Source organism: Erinaceus europaeus, chromosome 3, assembly GCF_950295315.1.
Source record: "Erinaceus europaeus chromosome 3, mEriEur2.1, whole genome shotgun sequence".
NCBI lineage: Eukaryota > Metazoa > Chordata > Mammalia > Eulipotyphla > Erinaceidae > Erinaceus > Erinaceus europaeus.
In genome coordinates, this window is record NC_080164.1 from 17,731,463 (window position 1) to 17,754,232 (window position 22,770).

The 22,770-nt window shown below is 44.7% G+C and overlaps 1 protein-coding gene across 2 annotated transcripts in view; it reads right to left on the reverse strand.

The window, feature by feature from the left end:
- The window catches only part of IFT172 (intraflagellar transport 172), a 48,216-nt gene extending 26,289 nt beyond the window's left edge, over positions 1-21,927 (reverse strand). The window contains exons 1-14 of one of the 2 annotated variants that reach the window (XM_007537809.3): positions 21,770-21,927; positions 17,204-17,347; positions 16,902-17,014; positions 16,052-16,091; positions 15,396-15,461; positions 14,927-15,006; positions 14,120-14,207; positions 11,392-11,606; positions 11,090-11,213; positions 10,308-10,403; positions 8,486-8,647; positions 8,071-8,124; positions 7,198-7,301; positions 6,938-7,023 (exon numbers count right to left, since the gene is read on the reverse strand). In XM_007537809.3, coding sequence (XP_007537871.1) covers positions 6,938-7,023; positions 7,198-7,301; positions 8,071-8,124; positions 8,486-8,647; positions 10,308-10,403; positions 11,090-11,213; positions 11,392-11,606; positions 14,120-14,207; positions 14,927-15,006; positions 15,396-15,461; positions 16,052-16,091; positions 16,902-17,014; positions 17,204-17,347; positions 21,770-21,808 — 1,411 coding nt within the window. In that variant the 5' untranslated portion in view covers positions 21,809-21,927. Of the gene's footprint in view, positions 1-6,937; positions 7,024-7,197; positions 7,302-8,070; positions 8,125-8,485; positions 8,648-10,307; positions 10,404-11,089; positions 11,214-11,391; positions 11,607-14,119; positions 14,208-14,926; positions 15,007-15,395; positions 15,462-16,007; positions 16,092-16,901; positions 17,015-17,203; positions 17,348-21,769 lie in introns of those variants that run through there. The other variant, XM_060186748.1, reaches the window with a different exon arrangement.
- Positions 21,928-22,770: the final 843 nt, after the last annotated feature.

Genomic DNA, 22,770 nt, shown 5'->3' on the forward strand with positions numbered 1-22,770 from the left:
CAAGAAATGTGATTAGTCCCTGCCTGGAGTGTTTGCAGGTCAGCACGATGGACTAAATTGCCATTACTTATGAGATCCTCTGGGGGCAGCACTGAGCACAGTAGTGATAAGTCTCAACTTACAGCACACCAGTGAGACAAAACTGATATGAAGGGAGTCTGGCGGTAGAGCAATGGGTTAAGCGCACGTGGCGCAGGCGTAAGGATCCGGGTTGGAGCCCCCGGCTCCCCACCTGCCGGGGAGTCGCTTCACAAGCGGTGAAGCAGGTCTGCAGGTGTCTATCTTTCTCTCCCCCTCTCTCCACTTCTTTCTGTTCTATCTAACAGCGATGACATCAATAATAACAATAACTACAACAATAAAAACAACAAGGGCAACAAAAGGGAAAATAAATAAAAAATATGTATATATATTCGGGCAGAGACAGAGAAAAATTGAGAGGGAGAGGAGGAAAAAAAAGAGAGGAGACCTGCAACATTATTTCTCAGGTGGGGACCAGGTCCTTGAACCTAGGTTCCTATGTGTAGGCTCTGCCATATGTACCACCAGCCAGCTGCTAAATTTTTATTTTTTCTTGGCTAGGGATATACTAACAATGGTTTAGACAACAGACACTCATGCTTGAGGTTCAGACATTCCAGGTTCAGTGAGTCGGGCGGTAGCGCAGTGGGTTAAGCGCAGGTGGTGCTAAGTGCAAGGACCGGCATAAGGATCCCGGTTCAAGCTCCCAGCTCCCCACCTGCAGGAGAGTCATTTCACAGGCAGTGAAGCAAGTCTGCAGGTGTCTGTCTTTCTCTCTCCCTCTGTCTTCCTCTTCTCTCCATTTCTCTCTGCCCTATCCAACAACATCATCAATAATAACTACAACAATAAAATAGCAAGGGCAACAAAAGGAAATACAGAAAAAAAGAAAAAAATCCCCCCCCAAGAGGTTCCAGGTTCAATCTCTGGAACTATCACACCAGAGCTGAGCAGTACTCTGGTAAAAAGGAGGAGGGTAGGTCTCTTAATTAAAAAGAAAGAAATGTTACAATGCACAAGGACCCAGGTTCGAGCCTCCAGTCTCCCCCTTCAGAGGGAAAGCTTCACAAATGGTGAAGCAGTGCTGCAGGTGTCTCTCTCTGTCTCTCACCCTCTCTATTCCTCCCTTCCCTCTTGATTTCTGACTGTCCATCCAATAAATAAATATAATGAAAAAAAATTTTAAAAAAGGGGGAAAAAAGTTATCATGTTTTAATACCCCAACTATAAGTACTAGAGCTATTTCTGTGCAGCTACATACTAAATTATGTGTATGTATATTTTTTCTGGCAGAGGAGCTACTATTTTCAATAGATACTCAAAAAAAAAGAAGAGGTACAGTGGATAGTGACGGATTCAAAGGCATGAGACCCTGGGTTGGATCCCAGGCATTGTATATGCCAGACTGATCCTCTCTGTCTTTCCAGTGAATAAATAAATAAATAAATAAATCTTTAAAAATGTTAAGAGAACTCTGGAATTTTATATTTACTGAAGGTAATGCTTACAGAGTGAAGTGACTCACAGCTCATTACTGCTGAAGGAACTACGGCTGTCAGACTACATTATTATTTCCTCTATATACTATATTTCTGAAACTGCCGATCTGATCTGGTATGTAAAATTCATGAAATGTAAAATATCTTAAGGATAGACGCATGTATATGGAAATCTGACTTATGAGAGATGAGATTACAAATTAGGGTGAATAATGGACTTTCAATAAATAGTTAAAACATGGGAAAAAATTAAATTAGCTCTCTACCCATATTATGCACAAAAATAAATGCCAGGTGAAAAGCAAAAATTTGTAAATGTTAGAATATAGAAGTGAGTAGGAAAGGATTTCTAAATAAGAATTCAAAAATCACAAGTGACTGTTTTTTTGTGTGTCTGTGTACAGATTTTTCTTTTTACAGAGACAGAGAGATTGAGAAGGGTGAGACAGAAAAGGAGAGAGACACACCTTTAGCACTGCTCCACCTCTTGTGAAGCGCTTCCCTCTTCCCTCACACTGCACCCTGCCCCTACAAGTGGGCACTGGGACTTGTACCTGGGATTTGCACATGGTAACGTGCAAGCTCTACCTGATGTGCCATCTGGCCCGACAGTTTTCTTTTTCTTTTTTAAAATAATTTATGAGCAAGATAGGAGAGAGAGAGAGAACCAGACATCACTCTGGTACATGTGCTGGTGGTGACTGAACTCAGGAATTCATGCTTGAGAATCCACATGCTTGAGAATCCAGTGCTTTATCCACTGTGCCACCTCCTGGACCTTCCTCCCTCCCTCCCTCCCTCCCTTCCTCCCTTCCTCCCTCCCTTCCTCCCTTCCTTCCTTCCTCCCTCTCTTCCTCCCTCCCTCCCTTCCTCCCTCCCTTCCTCCCTCCGTCCCTTCCTTCCTTCCTTCCTTCATTCCTTCCTTCCTTTTTTTTCTTACAAGGGCATTACTCAGCTCTGGCTTATGGTGGTACAGGAGATTGAACCTGGGACTTCGGAGCCCCTGGGATGAGAATCTCTTTGCATAACCATTATGCTATCTATTCCCACCCAACACTTCTCTTTTAAAGTGGGAGGGTGGAGGGAGATAGGGAGGGAGAGAGGGAGAAAGAGACCACAGCACTGAAGCTTCTTTCAATATAGTGGGGTCGGGCTTGAATCTGGGTTGTGCACATGACATTTTCATGTGCTACGATTTCTTAGAAAAAGAATTAAGGGCAAAGGAGCAGGGAAATAGCAAAATGATTATGCAATAAGACTTTCAAGCTTGAGCCTCTGAGGCCCCAGGTTCAATCCCCACCACCAAAGTGAGAGGTGAGTACGGCTCTGGTTGAAAAAGAGGTGTGTGTGTGTGTGGGGGGGAGGTGAATTATTGGTCAATTTATTTATAAAATAGTACATCCCATTTTGGGGGGTGTTTCTACAAAGTAACAAAGGAAAAGAGTGAAAAATTATTTTTTTAAAGTAGTCAAATGGAACTAAAATAAAATATGTCCCTTGTGGCCAGGGAGTCTGCTCAGGTGGAATGCTTGTTTTGTAAACCTGTGGCCCCTGGCTGAATACTTGGCACAGTATATGATGGAATGGTGTTTCACCTACCTCTCTCTCTCACACACACACACACACACACACACAAATCATGTTTCACCAAATCAAAAACACAACTGTCCCACAGAGCCAGCAAAATAGCTCACACGGACAGTGCGCTGCTTTGCCATGTGCACGACCCAGGTTAGAGCCTGGCCTCCGCCACACTGGAGAGAGCCTGGTGCTGTGGTCTCTTCCATTGTCTCTTTCTGCCTCTGCTTCTCCCTCTCTGCCTCTATCTAAAGTAAGTAAATAACTAAAAATAAAATCCCAACACTAAAAGATGCTGAAAAGTAAAAAGACATCCTGCAAGCTAAAGCCAAATATTCACAATGTAAACAACCAAAGGCAATCCACCCATCGACACGGGGCTCTGAGGAAAAGGTAAACCTGGTTCTCCCATAGGCAAGGGAATCTGAACCAGACCAGCAGTTCACAGAAGAAATTCAAGTCACCAGTAAAATACATGAACAACAATAACAACAAAAGTAGATTCAATTAGATCTATTTCATAGATCTTACAAAGAGCCTAATTCCAAGGTCAGGCAATTTCAGATACTGGAGAGGATGGCACTCTCACTGCTGGCAGCAACGTGACTTGGTACAAGCACATTGCAGAGCAATTTGAAAATATTTAGTGAAATTGAAGCTTCATCTCTTCTGGAGTTCAGCAAATACACTCTAGTTATAAGCCTTACAGAAGTGAACTGGTGTAACAGTGAAAAACTAAAGAATCTAACGTCCTTCAGAACATGAAAAATTAGAGTAATAGAGGTAGCTTAGAGCTGGAGCACAAACTAAACTATCTGCTCTGCCAGGAGGGGATATCACTGGAGAACTTGCATGTCTAGATCCCAGAGGCCCCAGATTCACCCTCTGGAACTGCTATATGTTGAAGCTGACTGGTACTCTGGTTTCTCTCTCATTACCTCTTTTTATTGAAGTATATTAAATTCATGTATTAAAACTATGCAAAAGACTTTCAAGCCCCAGGCACCAGAAGTCCCAAGTTCAATCCTCAGCACCACCTTAAGTCAGAGCTGAGGAGCACTCTGATTAAAAATAAAAACAAATCCATAAATTAAACAAAATACAGACCTGAGAGGTGGTACAGTGGTTAAAGCACTGGACTTAAGAGCACAGAGTCCTGAGTTTCACCCCTGGCACTGCATGTACTGGAGTGATGCTTTGATTCTCTCAATATACCCCCCTCATGTTAATAAATAAATAAATCTTAATAAAGCAAACAAACAACACCCCTCCCCCAAGAACTCCAATAATAAGAGAAAGGAGGAAAGATGCAAAGTAAATATGTTTGAATTTGATAGTACTGGATATGGACATTACTGGTATTAGTAGTACTATTATTATTAACTAATATTTATTTATTTAAAAGATTTTTTTCTTTATTAATGAGAAGGGGGAACCAGAGCATCAATATGGCATAAGATACTAGGAATCAAACTCAGGATCTCATGCTTGAGAGTCCAATACATTATCCACTGTATCATATCCTGAGATGCAAACTTTTTTTTTTCAGTTAAATTAAACTTTACTGGGCACAAAAAAATGTTAGGGAAGGAGAGAGAGGTAGAGAAAAGGAAAGAAAGAAAGAAAAAAAGAAAGAAAGAAAGAAAGAAAGAAAGAAAGAAAGAAAGAAAGAAAGAAAGAAGACTAAGAGCTGACTTACATGCTGCTCACATCATGGTCCTGAGAGAGAGAGAGAGAGAGAGAGAGAGAGAGAGAATGTGTAGAGAAACTTACACAGTGGCAGTCAAGGCCAAAGAGGGCCAGACCTTTTTTTTATTCTTACATTTAATTTTTATTTTTTTATTATCTTATTTATTGGGTAGAGACAGCTAGAAATCAAGAGGGAAGGGGGTAACAGAGAGGGAGAGAGAGACACCTACAGCCCTGTTTCACCAATTGCAAAGCTTTCCACCTGCAGGTGGGGACTGGGGGATTTGAACCTGGGTCCTTGTGCATTGTGATATGTGCGCTCAACCAGGTGCGCCACCACCCAGCCCCACATTTACTTATTAATTAGAGAGAAAACTAGAGCATCCACCTGGCATAGGAAATGCTTGGGACTGAACTCAGGACTTCATGCTCACAGATCAGAGGCTGCTACTGGACACAAAAAAATGCTACCTTCCAGGCCACTTGACTAACATTGATTAATGTTTACTATGTACCAGACCTAATTTTCCACGAGGTATTTACTATTTTAATCCCCATTTTGTGGATGAAGAAAATGAGATACAGTAAGGTGAAATAATTTACCTAAGCACACACAGCTAAGTTGAAAAGTCAGAAAGTTGGAATCCAGAATACTGTGTGTATGTGTGTGTGTGTGTATATATATATATATGTATGTATATATATTTAAAATAAAGTCTGTCATCACTGGTTACTAATGACAAGCTATACAAGAAAATTAAGGCCCCTGGGTAGCTGTGTAGAACAGGATTTGAAGTCTGAAGTTCCATGTCTGATCTCTGACACAGCATTTGCTGGAGCTGAGCAGTATACTGTTGATCTTTCTCTTTCTCATAAAACCTTTTTTTAAAGTCTCCTTTTGAAGACTAGTGAGACAGTATATTGGTTACACAGAAAGACCTTCTTATCTGAGGCATCAAAGGTTCTAGGTTCAAACCCTAGTACCATCAGAAGCCAGAGTTTATCAGTGCTCTGGTATTAAATAAATACATAATTCATCTGCACTATTCCAGCCTTTAGGTTCACGATTAGTCAACAACTTGTTTGGTTTTATATGTTAACTCTCTTTTCAGCCACCAGGTTCCAGATGCTAGTATGATGCCAACCTGACTTCCCTGGACAGACAACCTCAACAATGTGTCCTGGAGCCTTGCTTCACCAGAGCCCCACCCCTAGGGAAAGAGAGAGACAGGTTGGGAGTATGGATCAACCAGGCAATGCCCATGTTCAGCGGGGAAGCAATTACAGAAGCCAGACCATCCACCTTCTGCACCCCACAATGACCCTGGGTTCATACTCCTAGAGGGACAAAGAATAAGAAAGCTATCAGGGGAGGGGATGGGATATGGAGTTCTGATGGTGAGAATTGTGTGGAGTTGTACCTCTCTTATCCTATGGTTTTGTCAATGTTTCCTTTTTATAATAAATAAATAAATAAATAAATCCTCCTTTGGTTCTAAGAATCTGTGATCCTATGAAGTTACAGGAAAATTCATAAATTTTCTATTTTTAAAAAAATTTTAAATATTTATTCCCTTTTGTTGCCCTTGTTGTTTTATTGTTGTAGTTATTATTGTTGTTATTGTTGGGTAGGACAGAAGAAATGGAGAGAGGAAGGGAGAGAGGAAGGGAGGATAGAGGGTGGAGAGAAAGATAAACACCTACAGACCTGCTTCACTGCCTGTGAAGCAACTCCCCTGTGGGTGGGAAGCCGGGGGCTCGAACCGGGATCCTTTCGCCGGTCCTTGCACTTTGCGCCATGTGCGCTTAACCTGCTGCGCTACTGCCTGACTCTCAATTTTCTATTAAAACAAAACAAAACAATTTCCTAATCTTAAAATATATGCCTGGAGAACATGGGTAATTACATGGGCAGGCCTTTGTATGTGTATATATAATCTAGATATTAAGGCATAGGAATAGAGAGACACACATATAAGGATTTAAACACATCTACAGCCAGCATTAAGAGTGGGGTCACACATTTAGCTAGTTCCTTCTGGATTCTTGAACTCCCCACTCTATACAGTTCTGTTCATGGAATTATACTATAAGTATGTCTATACTTTAGCCATCTGTTTTGTTATTAAAACCATGAGGATCTGACTTACCTATAGCAATAGTCTTAATATCAACCAGATAAGCCAATTTCTTATTATCTTCCATTCCTCGCTGGTGCCTCTCATTAATACGGACGCTGAAACATGAAAGGTAGGAAGGCAAAGTGGGCTTAGGAAGTTGGGGTGTTCAGCAGGAGCTCTAAAGTACCATGTGTGATAAAGTTCTTAGACTGATCTGAAGTCATAGAAGTTACCAGTTAGAAAAGAAATTTGTTGGGGTTTCAGAGATTTAGAGAACCTTGTGGGGTTACCTGATGAGGTGTGGGTTCATGAACTCAGTACGCACAGAACCCAGGGTGTCGTTACTCCCATATTCCACCAGTGTTAGCTCTCCGGCATTGAAGATCATGCAGACCTGGGTACGCATGGAGCATGACATGGCAGACGAGTGCAGGAAGAACAGTCAAGGAAGATGTGCTATCAGTTCAAAGTGATTCTCACGTTCTCCTTGGTCTGTCACTCTGTCCATTCCACCCTCCCTCCTTTTCATTTTATTTTCCTCTTATTTTTGTTGTCATTGCCAGGGTTTCACTATGCTGGGTCAACTTTTTCAGATAGAAAGTGAGAGAGAAGAGGGGCCTGGGAAGTAGTGCAGTGCTGGTTAGGCGCACATGGCACAAAGTGCAAGGACCAGCATAAGGATTCCGGTTCGAGCCCTCGGCTCCCCACCTGCAGAGGGGAGTTCGCCTCACAGGTGGTAAAGCAGGTCTGTAGGTGTCTATCTCTCTTTGCCCCTCTCTGTCTTTGCCTTCTCTCTCAATTTCTCTCTGTTCTATTCAACAATAACAAGAAGAGCAACAAAATGGGAAAAATAGCTTCCAGGAGCAGTGGATTTATAGTGTAGGCACTGAGCCCCAGCAATAACCCTGGAGGCAATAAATAAATAAATAAAAGAGAGAGAGAGAGAGAGAGAGAGAAAAGAGAAGAAGAGAAGAGAAGAGAAGAGGAGAGAGGGAAAGAAGTCACAACACTGAAGCTTTCCCTACTATAATGGGGGGCCAAGTTTGAACCTGGGTCACAGTGCATGACAAATAAAGCCCCTTGCCAGGTGAGTATCTTGCCTCACCATCCTCCTGACATAGAAACTAGGTTTAAGAGTGTCATGTAAATGAGACTCTACTCACATTCTCATTTTCAAAGAAGTACTTCTCATTGCCACCAGATCCATGCCAAGCTACCTGTGTATGGAGACACAAGGATAATTACCCAAGACAATGCTGAAACAATGCATGGGCAGGAGGCAGGGAGAGTGAGTTTGTAGAAGTTTTAAAAATGTGCAAAAGAGGAGCGATGTCACATATTGCCTTCATCTCTATGTTTCTGAGCAATGGTGTAAAAACAGTCCAACAGTGGTGTTTCATATTCCAGAGATCTAAACGCCCTGGGTCTCATTTCTTGAAACCAAGTCCTCAGTACTGGAATGTTAGTAATTTCCATGGAGACCACCCCCCTACCCCATCCACCCCACCCCAAAGGACCTTGGCTCCCTGAAATTGAAACTACAGATGCCCCATTCCCACTCCTCCATTTGGTTCCCACCTCACTAAGGCGGTTAGTGTTCAGGTCTCCCAGCAGCAGCGTGTCTGACGTGTGGGCCACCAGGTAACGCTCCTTTCCCAGGATTTTCACCTCTTCCACCTCATAGCCATAGTGGGACTTGAGTACCACACGGGTCCCTGATGACAGGTTCTTCACAATCACCTTGGGAAGGGACAAATCTGAGGCTTTCTCTAACTCTAACGTGGGTGAGCAAGCTGTGCCTACCTCCACAGTGCAAATCAAAGTCAATACCATCTCTCCTCACCTGGCCGAGGGTGCTGCTGGGAACAGCAACCCTTCACACTTTATTCTCATGAGATGCTTTCACAGGTCACAGTACACATGATTCTGATAACTCCACCAAGTAAAAGCCAATGACCACAACTCTTTTTATGTCCCCATGTGTAAACATTTCTATCTTTTACCACTGTTCATTTACTATGATGACGATGACAGTGCAGTGCAATGAACCTGGGATCTTGCACCTGCACAATACTCCGAAGTCACCCGCACTCCAATTTTTTTTTTTTTTTTGCCATAAGACTTACTGTTAGAGCTCTGTGCCTGCATAATTCTACTAATCCTTGAGACCTTTTTTTTTTAAAAGAAGATGAGAGACAGAGAGGGAGAGAGGGGTGGAGAGAGACACAGAGAGGAGAGCTAGTGAAGCTTACAAGCAGGTGCTCCCATGTGGTGGCTGGGAGTTTGAAACCGGGTCATTGTACATATAAAGTGTATGCTCTGCTGGGTGAACTAACTCCTGTCCCCAACCCCCCCAGTCCAATTGTTTTTTAATATTTATTGAATGAGAGAGACACTGAAGCACCACTCTGTCATCCATGGAGTTCTCTTGGTGCTGTCCATGTTGCTTCTGTATGGGACCAGGGATCTAACCCAGACTCTCATGGCTCAGGTCTGTGCTTTACCCGCTGAGCCATCTCTCAATCCCTGTACAGTATTCTACTTTTTTTTTTTTTTTTTTTTTTTGCCTCAAGGGTTACTGCTGGGGCTCAGTGCCTGCTCTGCGAATCCACTGCTCTTGGAGGCCATTTTTCCCATTTTGTTGTCCTTGTTATTGCTGCTGTTATTGTTGCCATTGCTATTGTTTTTGTATAGGATGGAGAGAAGTTGAGAGAGGATGGGAAGACAGAGAAGGGAAGAGAAAGATAAACACCTGCAAACCTACTTCACCACTTGTGAAGAGACTCCCCTGCAGGCAGGGAGCCGGGTGCTCAAACCGGGATCCTTACACGGGTCCTTGCGCTTTGCATCATGTGCACTTAACCCGCCCAGCCCCCCTGTATTCTACTTTTGTCTGGAGAGCTAAAGCACTAGAAAGAGTTACTGCTGTATTATCAATGTAGTATGACACACAGAGCATAAATATTTCTGGGGAAAATTAAAGAAGGAAGAAAGAGTAATAAATGAAACAAAAAGAGGACAGAGTAGAGAAAACAACAAAAGTGAACTTATAAGAAATCAGCTAGTAATGCTGGACATAGTGAGTTCTGAGATCTAAAGCAACAGAGTTCACTCTAGTAATCCTTGTAACCAGTTTCCCCAGCTGACAGCATATATGAAGTTTTAACTCAAGAAAATATAAGTGGCAATCTTTATGCTTTCTAGGTCTAGTGTTTAAGCCTTTTTGTAAAGTGAGGTGGAAGCACTCAAGCATGGCTATTACCAGGGAGTTGCCCTGGAATATTCTGTTTCCTAAAACAGCTCCACTAGAAATTAAATCTGCCACTACCTATGACCAGAAGGCCAGGTCATGATTACAAGAGTGCAAACATCTCAGTGCAGCAGGCCATCTGCAACTTACCTGGCTAGGTCCCACATACGTCAATTCAAACTTGTTCTTGTAAATGCTTCTTCGGAGGCAGCAGTCAAACTGTTCCACTCCCCCACAGAGTGTGCCCTGGAAGAGAAACGACAGATAAAGGATGACACATAAGGTATACCAGCATGGGGGATATACCTAGAGTCTCAAAACAGAGGGTGAAGGTTCTAGAGGAAAAGGTGAGTAGTTTTGGGACACCACCTTGTCCTTTTATTGCCTTCAACAAAGTAGAATTTCTCTTTTCTGCTGTCAACATCAGATTTTTATTTATTTTCCCTTTTTGTTGCCCTTGTTGTTTTTCATTATTGTTGTAGTTGTTGTTGTTAGATAGGACAGAGAGAAATGGAGAGAGGAGGGGAAGACAGAGAGGGGGAAAGACAGACACATGCAGACCTGCTTCACCGCCTATGAGCAACTCCCCTGCAGGTGGGGAGTTGGGGGCTCGAACCGGGGACCTTACGCCAGTCCTTGTGCTTTGCACCACGTATGCTTAACCTGCTGTGCTACCGCCTGACTCCCAACATCAGATTTTTAAAAAATTTATTTATTTATTTATTTATGAGGAAGATAGGAGGAGAGAGAAAGAACCACACATCACTCTGGTACATGTGCTGCTAGGGATTGAACTCGGGAACCCATGCTTGAGAGTCCAGTGCTTTATCCACTGCGCCACCTCCCAGACCACATCATCAGATTTTTAGGTAAGAGTCAGGCAGGATTTTTCCTAGACTGGAGAAGGTTACCGATGCAGGAAGGGAACACACCGCACAGAGTCGTGAGCCATCTCGCTTCCAGGCCAAGGCGGTAACGGTGTATAAGTTGGCAATCTCCTTGGGCTTGGCCTCTTCCCACATGCTTCTTCGAGGGCTCCAGTTGAGGACTCGAAGTCTGAAACAGAGTATGTGGTTTTTAGAAGAGATGGAGGCTGAGCAAAAAAGAGTGGGAACGGGCTGGTAACTCAAAGGAATTATTCTTGATGTCTCACAGAAAAAAGGAAATTAAAAAAGTAAGTGACGAGTACAGAAAGGGAAAGTAGGCAGATGATGCAACAGGCAGGAGGACCCACCTGTCATAACTCCCCAGCACAACAGACTGGCCCCCAGGACTTGCTGCAGCAGTGGTGAACTCCCGCTCTTGAGGGTCACGGCTATAGTCAAAAGTTTGCAGCACGTGGCCTTCTTTCCCGTAGGCCACAATCCTCCGGTCACAACCTGCGGCCACGATGCTGTTGGTTGCCCAAGCCAAGGCATAGGGTGGGCAGGGGTGGTTGACCAACTTCCCCTGACACAGAAACAGAGGCTGTAACCACTCTCACTTGGGAGGAGTCCACTCCAGAAATGTCTCGTTCCTACCACCTCAGTCTACGCACTTCACTCTGCAGGAAACTCCCACCATCTTTTCACCCTTTCACATCCTAATTGTGAAGTTTTCACAAATCATCTCTCTTTCCTTTTTTGAATTTTATTTCTTTACTGGAGGATTAATGGTTTACAGTTGAACGTAAAATATAGTACTCTGCACACATGTAACAGTTCCTAGTTTCCCTTGTAACAATTCACCCCACTAGGTCCTCCTGCTGTCATGTTCTAGGGCCTGAACCCTCCCTCCATGCCAGAGTCTCTTACTTTGATACAATACCCTTCCTTCCTTCTTTTTTAAACAATATTTTCTTAATTTTTTTTTTATTTAATGAGATATAAGGGGAGAGGGAGGGAAGGGAGATGGGAAGAAGAGAGAGAAAGAGAGAGACCAAGACCAGAGCACTGCTCAGCTCTGGCTTATGGTGGTGCTGGGATTGAACTGAGGCCTCAGAAGCTCAGGCATGAAAATCTTCTGCAGAACCATTATGCTGTCTCCCCAGGCCCCACAAATCATCTTTCTATCTCATGCCCAACACACATATGGCATATGCACACTGATCTTGTGCTCAAGAGGAAACCTCAAAAGGCTTCTGTATTAAGATATCTTTACCAGGCACCTAACAAGGACCCTTAAAGGTAGACTGCCTACTGACTAGTACCATCCAGGCCCATAAAATAGCAAGTATAGGGCTTTTTTTTTTTTGGGGGGGGTCTCTAGGATTATCGTTGGGGCTCAGTGCCTGCAACATGAATTCACTGCTCCTGGAGGCTTCTTTTCCCCTTTTGTTGCCCTTGTTATCATTGTTGTTATTGCTGTTGTTGTTATATAATAGGACAGAAAGAAATGGAGAGAGGAGGGGAAGACAGAGAGGAAAGACAGACACCTGCAGACCTGCTTCACTACTTGTGAAGCGACCCCCCTGCAGGTGGGGAGCCAGGCGCTCAAACGGGGATCCTTCCTCCGGTCCTTGCGCTTTGTGCCAAGTGCACTTAACCTGCTGTGCTACCGCCCAGCCCCCAGGGCTTTTTTTTTTTCTCCTTCTGCCAGGGATTCACTGGGACTTTATGCCTTTGTGATTCCATTGCTCCTGGCAGATGAATTTTTTTCAATTTTTTTAAAAAGATTTATTTATTTATTTAAAGATTTTTATTTTTATTTATGAGAAAGATAGGAGGAGAGAGAAAGAACAAGACATCACTCTGGCACATGTGCTGCCGGGGATCGAACTCGGGACCTCATGCTTGAGAGTCCAAAGCTTTATCACCGCGCCACCTCCCGGATCACAATTTTTTTTTAAATTTTTAAAAATATTTAATTTATTCCCTTTTGTTGCCCTTATAGTTATTATTGTTATTGATGTTGTCATTGTTGGACAGGACAGAGAGAAATGGAGAGAGGAGGGGAAGACAGAGAGGGGGAGAGAAAGACAGACACCTGCAGACCTGCTTCACTGCCTGTGGAGTGACTCCCCTACAGGTGGGGAGCTGGGGGCTCAAACCGGGAACCTTACACCAGTCCTTGTGCTTTGCACCACTGGCGCTTAACCCGCTGCACTACCGCCCAACTCCCAAATTTTGTTTTCTTATATTTTGCTTTCTCCCAGGGTGGAGAGACAGGAAGAGAATAATAGCGAAAGAGGGAGAGATGATACAACACTGCTCCACTATTTGTAGAACTTCTCTTTTGTACAATACTCAAACCCAGGACCTGTGGATGGTAACATGTGCACTCTACTGGGTAAGTTATTACCTAGCCCATGGGCTCCTATTTTTTAGGGGAGAGAAATCTGATTGTCATCAAAGTAGTCATTACTAGTGTGAATGATTCAAACAATATGAAACCACGGAGTCAAAACTTACATGTTTCTTCTACTCCCCCATCTCCTACCTTTCTTTTCGAGAAAGGGCAAAAAGACCTCCCCCCACCTAGAGTTTATATATATAAGTATTTGTCTATTTGTCACTTCTGGAGCTGACAGCTCTGAGCCAACTTTTTCAGATAGGTAAGAGACAGAGAGAAGGAGAGATACAACAGCACTAAAGCTTCCTCTAGTGCCATAGTATTGACAGGTGTTGTAACCGGGGCTTGGACCTAGGTGGTGCACATGACAAAGGAGACACCCTCCCAGGTGAACTATCTTACTGGTTCTCACATAATTTTTTATTTTAGAGAGATGAGAATGATTTTAACTTTTCATAACTCCCAGAGTCCCTTTGTCTCAAGGTCTCTTCCGGTGAATCACCTTTCCCATAAATGCCAAGCTAGCTTCCCAAACACAATCCTACCGAGGCCACAACTAGTCATGTTTTTCTCTGAGGTCTCTAGCATCCTCCATGTCCCCTCTCACTTTATATCCCTTACATGTCCAAGTCCCCTCGAGGGTAGCACTGGGGTTTCCTTGGTTCCTATCCCAGAGCATCCTTTATTCCTACCTGTGACTCTCCAGAGCCTTCATCATCAAAGAAATAGCGAACAATGGTGCCATCTGCATGGCCAGAGAGAATTCCTTTCCCAGAGCAACTGTAGTAGTAAGAGGAATATAGAAAAAGATTTGATTATTCTGCCTCATCAAGAAAGCCCCTTTTCTCTACTGAACACTACCCAACCCATGTGACCAGTCCTCCCCATCTTTCTTTTAAGTTTTTTTTAAATTTATTTTTATTTTATTATTATTATTTTTTGCATCTCCAGGGTTCTTGCTGGGACTCAGTGCCTGTACTACAAATCCACTGCTCCTGGAGGCCATTTTTCTCCTTTTCTTGCCCTTGTTGTTTATTGTTGTTGTTGTTGGATAAGACAGAGAGAAATGGAGAGAGGAGAAGACAGGAGAGAAAGATAGACACCTGCAGATCTGCTCTGCCTCTTGTGAAGTGACCCCCCCCTGCAGGTGGGGAACTGGGGGCTCGAACCGGGATCCCTATGTCAGTCCTTGCGCTTTGTGCCACATGTGCTTAACCCTCTGTACTACCGCCCAGTCCCCTTCTCCCCATCTTCAAACTATGTTTCCAGGCCACAGACTTCTTTATAGCTTTTTGAAAATAGAGAAGAGAGGCAGAAAGAGAGGGGGAAGAAACCACAGCACTAAGGCTTCCTTCAATGTAGTGTGGACTGTGCTCGAACACATGCTCGGACTTGGGTCATGAACATGGCAAAGCAGTGCATCATCCAAGTGAGCTATCTTATTGGTCCCTCACAGTTTCTCTTAACCTACTATTTTCCAAGTTTTCATCCTTACTCACTTTGTTGTCAGTGACACCACATATGAATCTGTTCCATAGATGGTAGATGATTTATTTGTTTTTGTGTTTGCTAAGCGAACCTGAAAGTGGCAGAAGAAACACAAGTCTGATTAGGCTGCTTGCAACCTGTGCTAAGCACGGGCACCACGTAGGGGCACTAGGGCAGCAATGAGAAGAGCTCCAAGGATGGTGGAGCTGTACATACAGTAGCCCCCTTTCTCTTCTCTCTCTGTTGCTCCCTCTCTCTGCAAATAGAATAAAAAATATTGGGTGGGGAAGGCTACTTGGCCAAGTACAAAGCCCATGGTTCATTTCCAGGTGTCATATAAAAACCAAAATACATAAAAACTGCCCCCTAAGAATTCTTCCCCAATATACAGTCTGACCGTGAAAGGATTCACTGAACTTCTCTCTCCAGAACCTTTATTCCCACATACAATTTCTCCAGCACTTCTTGTCCCTCCTTTACCTTCCCTTCAGCAAGTCCAAAGACAATGATGTACTCTGCTGGCCACTGCAGACAAGTAACAGCACTCTGTAAGAAAGACAGAATGAGAAGAATAACCCTATCTGTGTATTTGATCACATTCAGCAGAACAAGATGAACTTGAGCAACTTGAACTCTATGCCATGTGCCACCACCCCCATCACTTCCAGGAGAGGAGAGGAAGAGAGCAGATAAGGATGAACAGCCATGCAATAACATTCTTCAAGCAGAAAGAGCCAAGATGTGAAAATGCAGCTCTGGGTGCTGGGAAATAGCTCTCCCACAAGAGTATGTGCCTTACTATGTGGATTTGAGCCCCAGAGCGACAGGGGAGCATTATGGGCAGCACAGGGGGAGCTCCACAGATAGTGGGGCAGTGCTAAAGTCTCTCCCCTCTCTGATTTATTTTTTCTCAATAATAACAATAATAGTAGTAAGACAGCCCAGGGAGGAAGGTTACTCGGCAATGGTTATTGAGTATGTTCAAGGTTCAGGTTTATTCTTGGTGTCACAGAAACAAACAAACAAACAAACAAACAAAAAAAAACCAACAACAAAACTGCAACTCCTGGTTGCATCTGTAAGTACATATACCTGCATGTTCATCCTAGTCTTCCAGCAACTGCTTTGAACCTTACCGTCTGGATGAACTTGTTACAGATGACTTTTTTGTCACCCCTGCAAAAAAGGAGGGCATGCATATAAGAAGCCACCTCAAAAGATTGGGTGATGGTAAAAAACCACACTCAAGGACCCAGATCCAAGCCCTGGTCTCTGCCTGCAGAGGGGGGAGCTTCATGAGTAGTGTTGCAAGTATTTCCCCTCCTCTCTCTTTTCCTCTCCCTTCTTCTCTGTCTTACCCTCATGGCTGCTAGAAGTGGTGTTTTCATGCAGGCACTAAGCCCCAGTGATAACCCTGGTGGGGGGGGAAAAACACTCTCATAAAGTCACAAATGATGATGAGAGAAGGGAAGAAAGAGTAAATACCTGACCTGACCCACTAGTGTTTCCTACTGCTCCTTTGGAGCTCTGAAAGGAGGAATAAGAGGGAGCCCAAATAACATTGGAAGAATAACAATGGCACATCACTTGGGTTTCCTGAGCATCTCAAAGGACCTTTTTGTTGGTCTTGGATTAGTTTCTCCAGGGATGCAATCACACATGGAATAGGCAAAGGCGGAGAAGCAACAAGAGGCTCTGGAAGCCTTTTGTTCTCCAGGCCAACGCAGCTCCCAGTCTCCTCTGCCCACATCCCCAACTCCCATGATGTACTTATGACCACCATCTCCTTGCCTTTTTTTTTTTTTTTCTTTTTCTACCTCCTTCCCCCAGAACACTGCTCAGCCCTGGCTTATGGTGGTGTGGGGGATTGAACATGGAACCTGGGAGTCTCAGCATGAGAGTCTGTTTGTTTGCATAACCATTATGCTATCTTCCCGTCCTCCTTTTGCTTTCTGAGCCAACCCACCTCCCAACCTTTCTCCTCACCAATCCTCTCCAATCTTGTAGACGTAGATGATGTTGTCAGTCTGTCCGATGGCAATTTTAGTGGAGTCAGGAGAAAAGGCCATGCCCTTCACCATATAGCTCTTCCTGCCATACTACAAGTCCAAAAAATCAACATGAAAAAGAAGCAATGAGTATATGTCAAAGAGGAAAGAGACTCTGACTCTGTAATGGGCTTGAGAGATTTCTATTGGCAAAAGGAGTTGCAAGCCATTTCCTCTGCTTATGGCTCTGGCTAGGACATAGGCTAGGAGGTTTCCCCAGTGGGTTACACGAGTATACACCTTCATATCAGCGGGTTTAGTAGAGAACTTGTCTCTCCGCTCCCCGTGCTCATCATACAGCAACACCACTCGGTCCACTGTGCAGACAGCAAACTTGGCGTTGTTCTGTGACCAAGCCATGCAGGTCACCTTTGCAGCTCCATCCTGCAGGGGCAAAGGGGCCAACATTAGCGTCGGTGCTGGTCTAGAGTGCCACCCGCATTCTAGTTCTGTGACTTCCAGGCTGACTCTGCTCAGTTTCACGCCTATCACAGTTCTTAAAACAAAGAGATGCTGGCACCCGCGAGGTGACTCAGCAGGTGAAGCATACACCTTACCATGGGTGAGTCCTTGGGCTTGAACCATAGCAACACATGGGAGCACCACAGACAGCACCAAAGGAACTTCACAGATCCTGGAGCTGTGCTTTGGTGTCTCTCACTTTCCCTCTCTCTAAAATAATGTAGAATAAAGGAAAATGATCCATCCTGGAAATGAAAGCCATATAACTTTGGACTATGAGAATAGATGCTTCTAGAAGAATAGATGCTTCTGGAAATCTGTAACACGGGAGTCGGGCAGTAGCACAGCGGGTTAAGCGCATGTGGAGCAGAGCGCAAGGAGTGGCATAAGGATCCAGTTCAAGCCCCCGGCTCCCCACCTGCAGGGGAGTCAATTTCACAGGCAGTGAAGCAGGTCTGCAGGTGTCTATCTTTCTCTCCTCCTCTCTCCACTTCTTTCTGCCCTATCCAACAACGATGCCAACAACAACAATAAAACAACAAGGGCTTCAAATAATATTGCATCCATGGATCACAACCTAATCAACGCAACGAGGACCACCTCAGCATGCTTCAGTTCAGACTCTGTCCAGAGACTTCAGGTGTGGAATGACAACCCTTCAGCTTCATTATTCGGGTGAGACCTTTCCTTTCACAGTATTCTCTAATTCCATTCCAGGTAGTTCACTTCCTAACAAAGTCCCAAAACCTAGATATCGACTAGGTCCCGTGAGATAGAGCAGATGTTGACACATATCCATAAACTAGGGCAAATATATACCTGAAAGCAAAAGTACACACTAGTCTGCAGTGAGTACCCCCCAACACTTCATTTGCACTATTCCAGCCTTTAGGTCCATAATTGTTCAACAATTTGTTTGGCTTTGTATGTTAACTCTCTTTTCAGCCACCAGGTTCCAGATGCCAGCATGATGCCGACCAGACTTCCCTGGACAGACAACCTCACCAATGTGTCCTGGAGCTCTGCTTCCCCAGAGACTCACCCTACTAGGGAAAGAGAGAGGCAGACTGGGAGTATGGATCGACCTGTCAATGACCATGTTCATCGGGGAAGCAATTACAGAAGCCAGACCTTCCACCTTCTGCATCCCACAATGACCTTGGGTCCATACTCCCAGAGGGACAGAGAGTGGGAAAGCTATGGGGGGGGGGATGGGAAGGGATATAGAGATCTGGTGGTGGGAATTGTGTGGAGTTGTACCCCTCCTATCCTACAGTTTTGTTAATGTCTCCTTTTTTAAATAAATAAATTTTAAAAAAATTTTAAAAAGGGCAATAAAAGGGAATAAATAAATAAATAAATAGAAATCTGTAACCTAAGTTCACTAGGAGGTTACACGTGTGCAATCAATTGTACCAGTCAGAGTATCCCTGCAATAGTCTCCTTGTTTTCTCAAATCCCATGTCTGCTACTGAAATAATTTCAGTTGGTTTGAATAGTTTCGACATGTTTTACCACCTTACTGAGAAAGGCATTTAGTCAGGGGCTGAGAGAAAGAGATAAAGAGAGACAAAGAACAAAGGATACCATATAGTTCCACTGATATGTGAAATACAGATAATGAAAGCAAATAAAATTCCAAAAAATAAACAAACAAAAGAGTAACCAAACTAGTCAGCTATGGTTCTGCAATAAGGACTTCCCTCCTTGAAAAACAAAAAAAGATAACTTCTAATTTGTTTTTTTAATAACTTGTGCTATAGTGCACTGACTTTAAACTATTACGTTTCTTTTACTTTCTTTTTGACCAGAGTATTGCTCAACTCTGGCTTATGGTGGTATCAGGGATTGAACCTGGGACTTTGGAGCCTCAGGTATGAGATTGTCTTTGTATAATCATTATGCTATCTACCTTGCCTGAAACTATTACTTTTTATTCCTAACCCACCTACCTCCAAAGTCAGGAGTAAGAAGGCTTTTTCATCAAAAATCTCAAAATCAGAACCTGGACATGGTCACGCCACCAGCACCACCCTTGGATTCCTGATGCCATGAGGTTAGAAGGGTGGAGGACTCTCAGCAAGCTCTGCTGAACATTCACTTCCCTGCTCTGCTCAACATTCACTTCCCTGCTCTGCTCATTTCTGGGCACTTGGCCCTGTTCTGCTTCATGACATCATTTTATTTGGAAAGAGTGGACAGGATGGCATTTCTAATTACTCCATTAAGGTAGAGGAATTTTTTAAAATGACAAATCTTGTGAGGGGGAGCAGTTTACTGAATAACAAGGACAATTCTCTTTTGCTCTAAATTCCTATCCTCTAAATGCCACTTTTTATCCCCCTGGGAAAACTTCCTGATTCTCATAGTCAATTAGTTCTCTTTTCTCTTAAATTACCTACTGCACAGGACTATTGTAAGGATAAGTGAGAAATGGAATAGATTAATGGTATCTAGGCGCATAAGCACCGTAAAGTAGGCATTCTGGCAAATGCTTGATAGGCATTACCTCATTTCCCCTGCTAGCTCTGGTGTTCTCACACCCCTTTTGCAGATGGGGAAGCTGAAGCTAAGGTTATGTAATTTTCCCCCATTTTACAGAACGATTTATTTATGAGAGAGGGAGAGGAAAAAGCAGAGGGAATCCAAGTATCAATATCTGAGCGCACATGCAATGGCGGAAATGGAAATCAGGGGGCCAGGTGGTGGCCCACCTGGTTAAGCGCACTCACTACAGTGCACAGGGACCCGGGGTTCAAGCCCCTGGTTCCCACCAGCAGGGGGAAAGTTTCAAGAGTGGTGAAACAGGTGTCTCTCTCTCTCAATTTCTCTCTGTCTTTATCCAATAATAAATAAATAGAGAGAGAGAGAGAGAGAGAGAGAGAGATGGAGATCTGGAGGGGGCTGGGCGGTAGCGCAGCGGGTTAAGCACACAAGACTCACACAAGCGCAAGCACCAGAGTAAAGGATCCGGGTTTGAGCCCCTGGCTCCCAACCTGTAGGGGTGGGTGGGGGTGGGGCTCTTCTCAAGCGGTGAAGCAGATCTGCAGGTGTCTATCTCTCTCTCCCCCCTCTCTCGATTTCTCTCTATCCTAACCAACAACAATAACAAGGGTAACAAAATGGGGTGGGGGAAAAGGCCTCCAGGAGCAAAGGATTTGTAGTGCAGGCACTGAACCCCAGCAATAATCCTGGAGCCAAAAAAAAGAAAAAAATGGAAATCAGGACCGCATACTGGAGTGTCCAACCAACCCTACTCACTGTGCCACCTCCGAGGCCGTGCCCAAATTCTTACATACAGTTTGTAAGTGGCAGAACCAAGATTTAACTCACATATGTCTGCTTCCATAAATCACAACCCCATCGTCTTCACATATGCTACAATGGTTGTTAAACACTCAGTTGTGGCAGATAATATTCTTTTTTTAAAAAAATATTTATGTATTTATTCCCTTTTGTTGCCCTTGTTTTATTGTTGTAGTTATTACTGATGTCGCTGTTGGATAGGACAGAGAGAAATGGAGAGAGGAGAGGAAGACAGAGAGGGGGAGAGAAAGACAGACACCTGCAGACCTGCCTCACCGCTTGTAAAGGGACTCCCCTGCAGGTGGGGAGCTGGGGGCTCCAACCGGGATCCTTACACAGGTCCTTGCGCTTTGTGCCACCTGCGCTTAGCCTGCTGCGCTACCGCCGGACTCCCGGCAGATAATATTCTTAGTAGTTTTGCCCGCTGGTCATTGAACTCTGAATGTCCTTCTCTTTTGCCTATCAGTGTCACACTGTTTTGAGTTTGTGATTTCGTGTAACCCCCGCCCCCCATCTCCCAACACTCCTAAAAGCTGCTATCACTATTACTCTTGTTTTCCAAAGGGAGACACTGGAAATGTGGGTGCTCACGGAGACTGTGTGATAAGCGCTCAAGTCTGCGTGATCAGGTCATTTATTTTCAGTGACGGCACGAGCGCTGCAACTCGGGTTCCCGAGTCCCTCCCCCTCCCCTGCTTTCTTCACCAAGTGTCAGGGATTCTCCCCCGTGGCCTCCCCATGGTGTGCTCCTAAAGCGCCTCTTTGATTCCGTGTAGTTTGTGTGTTTACACGTGCGCCCCGCCCGCTGCCGCGAGCCTCCTGCACACAGACGCGGGCAGCAGCGGGCAGCTCCGGGACCCTGCGGGCCTGGCCCCCAGCTGAGCTCCAGGGACACGCGACGGCCATTGTAGAGGTCGGCGGTCCCGGGCGCCTCCTCTGTACACAGTGGCCGTGGGCTCGCTATCTGGGAAGTTTGGTCCCCCCACTGTGCTGGTCAAGGTGGGCGGGGAGTGAGAGCGGAAGCGCGCAACGCCTCACCTGAGGGCTCAGCAGGGTCCTCAGGTGCTTCAGTTGCATGACGCACACCTGTCTCTCCGAAGCTACCAGACAGCGACAACTTCCGTGGTTACCTGGACAACGCGCCAAGCAGCCATAGCCACCGCCACCGCCACTGACGTAGGTAGACGCGACCCGCGTCGCAAGGTCATCACGTCAGACACGCGGTGTCGCTAGAAGGACGTGCGCAGGCGCAAAGAGGTCGAGGGCGGAGTCTCAAGGGGATTTAATGAAACCCCTCCTCGACCAATCCCGCGACCGTATGCAAACCAAGTCACGCCCACTAGCCGCCAGCCCACTCCGGGGCTACGTCATCAGCCTTTCTCTGATACAAGTCAGCGCGTTTAGGGCTCTTCTTTCTCGCCGCCCCGCAGGGAAGCCGGGCTACAGCTGTTACAGGCCTTTTACAGGGGCCGAATTGAATACAGAACGGTTCTGATTTGCAAGAAGCCGATGATGGTAGCTAACACAGAACACTGTGTAGGTGTGCCGGGGACCATGCAAAGTGGTGTACATATATTTCATTCAATTGCAAAGTCACCTTTTGAAGGGAGTAGGTAGCATTCCTAGTCCCTTTTACCTACCTGGAGGCAACTTCAGAGGGGTCACTTGCCCAGGCTAACAGTAGATAAGGGAGACATTGGGACTCACCCGAGTTGGTGCTGTTAAAGACCCTTGAGATTCCTTCTCAACACTTAGCTCTGAGACCTCGTTACACTCCCATCCCCAGAAATGATGGCGAGGTCAGAATGTGAGAACGAGTGTTTTTTGGAGCCAGTAGCCAGAGAGGTAAATTACCCCTGATTCTGAATTGAGTAATTGTGGATTAAATCTAAAGCTTAGATCAGGATGCTTAGATAGTTGAGCTTGGAGAGCAAACCTGAGCTCTACTCACCTGTTAGGTAAAGGTTAAGCCATGTGATACCTGGGGGGTGGAACTTGGCTAAGTAGAAAAAGGGACTATTTTTTTAATCCTTATTATT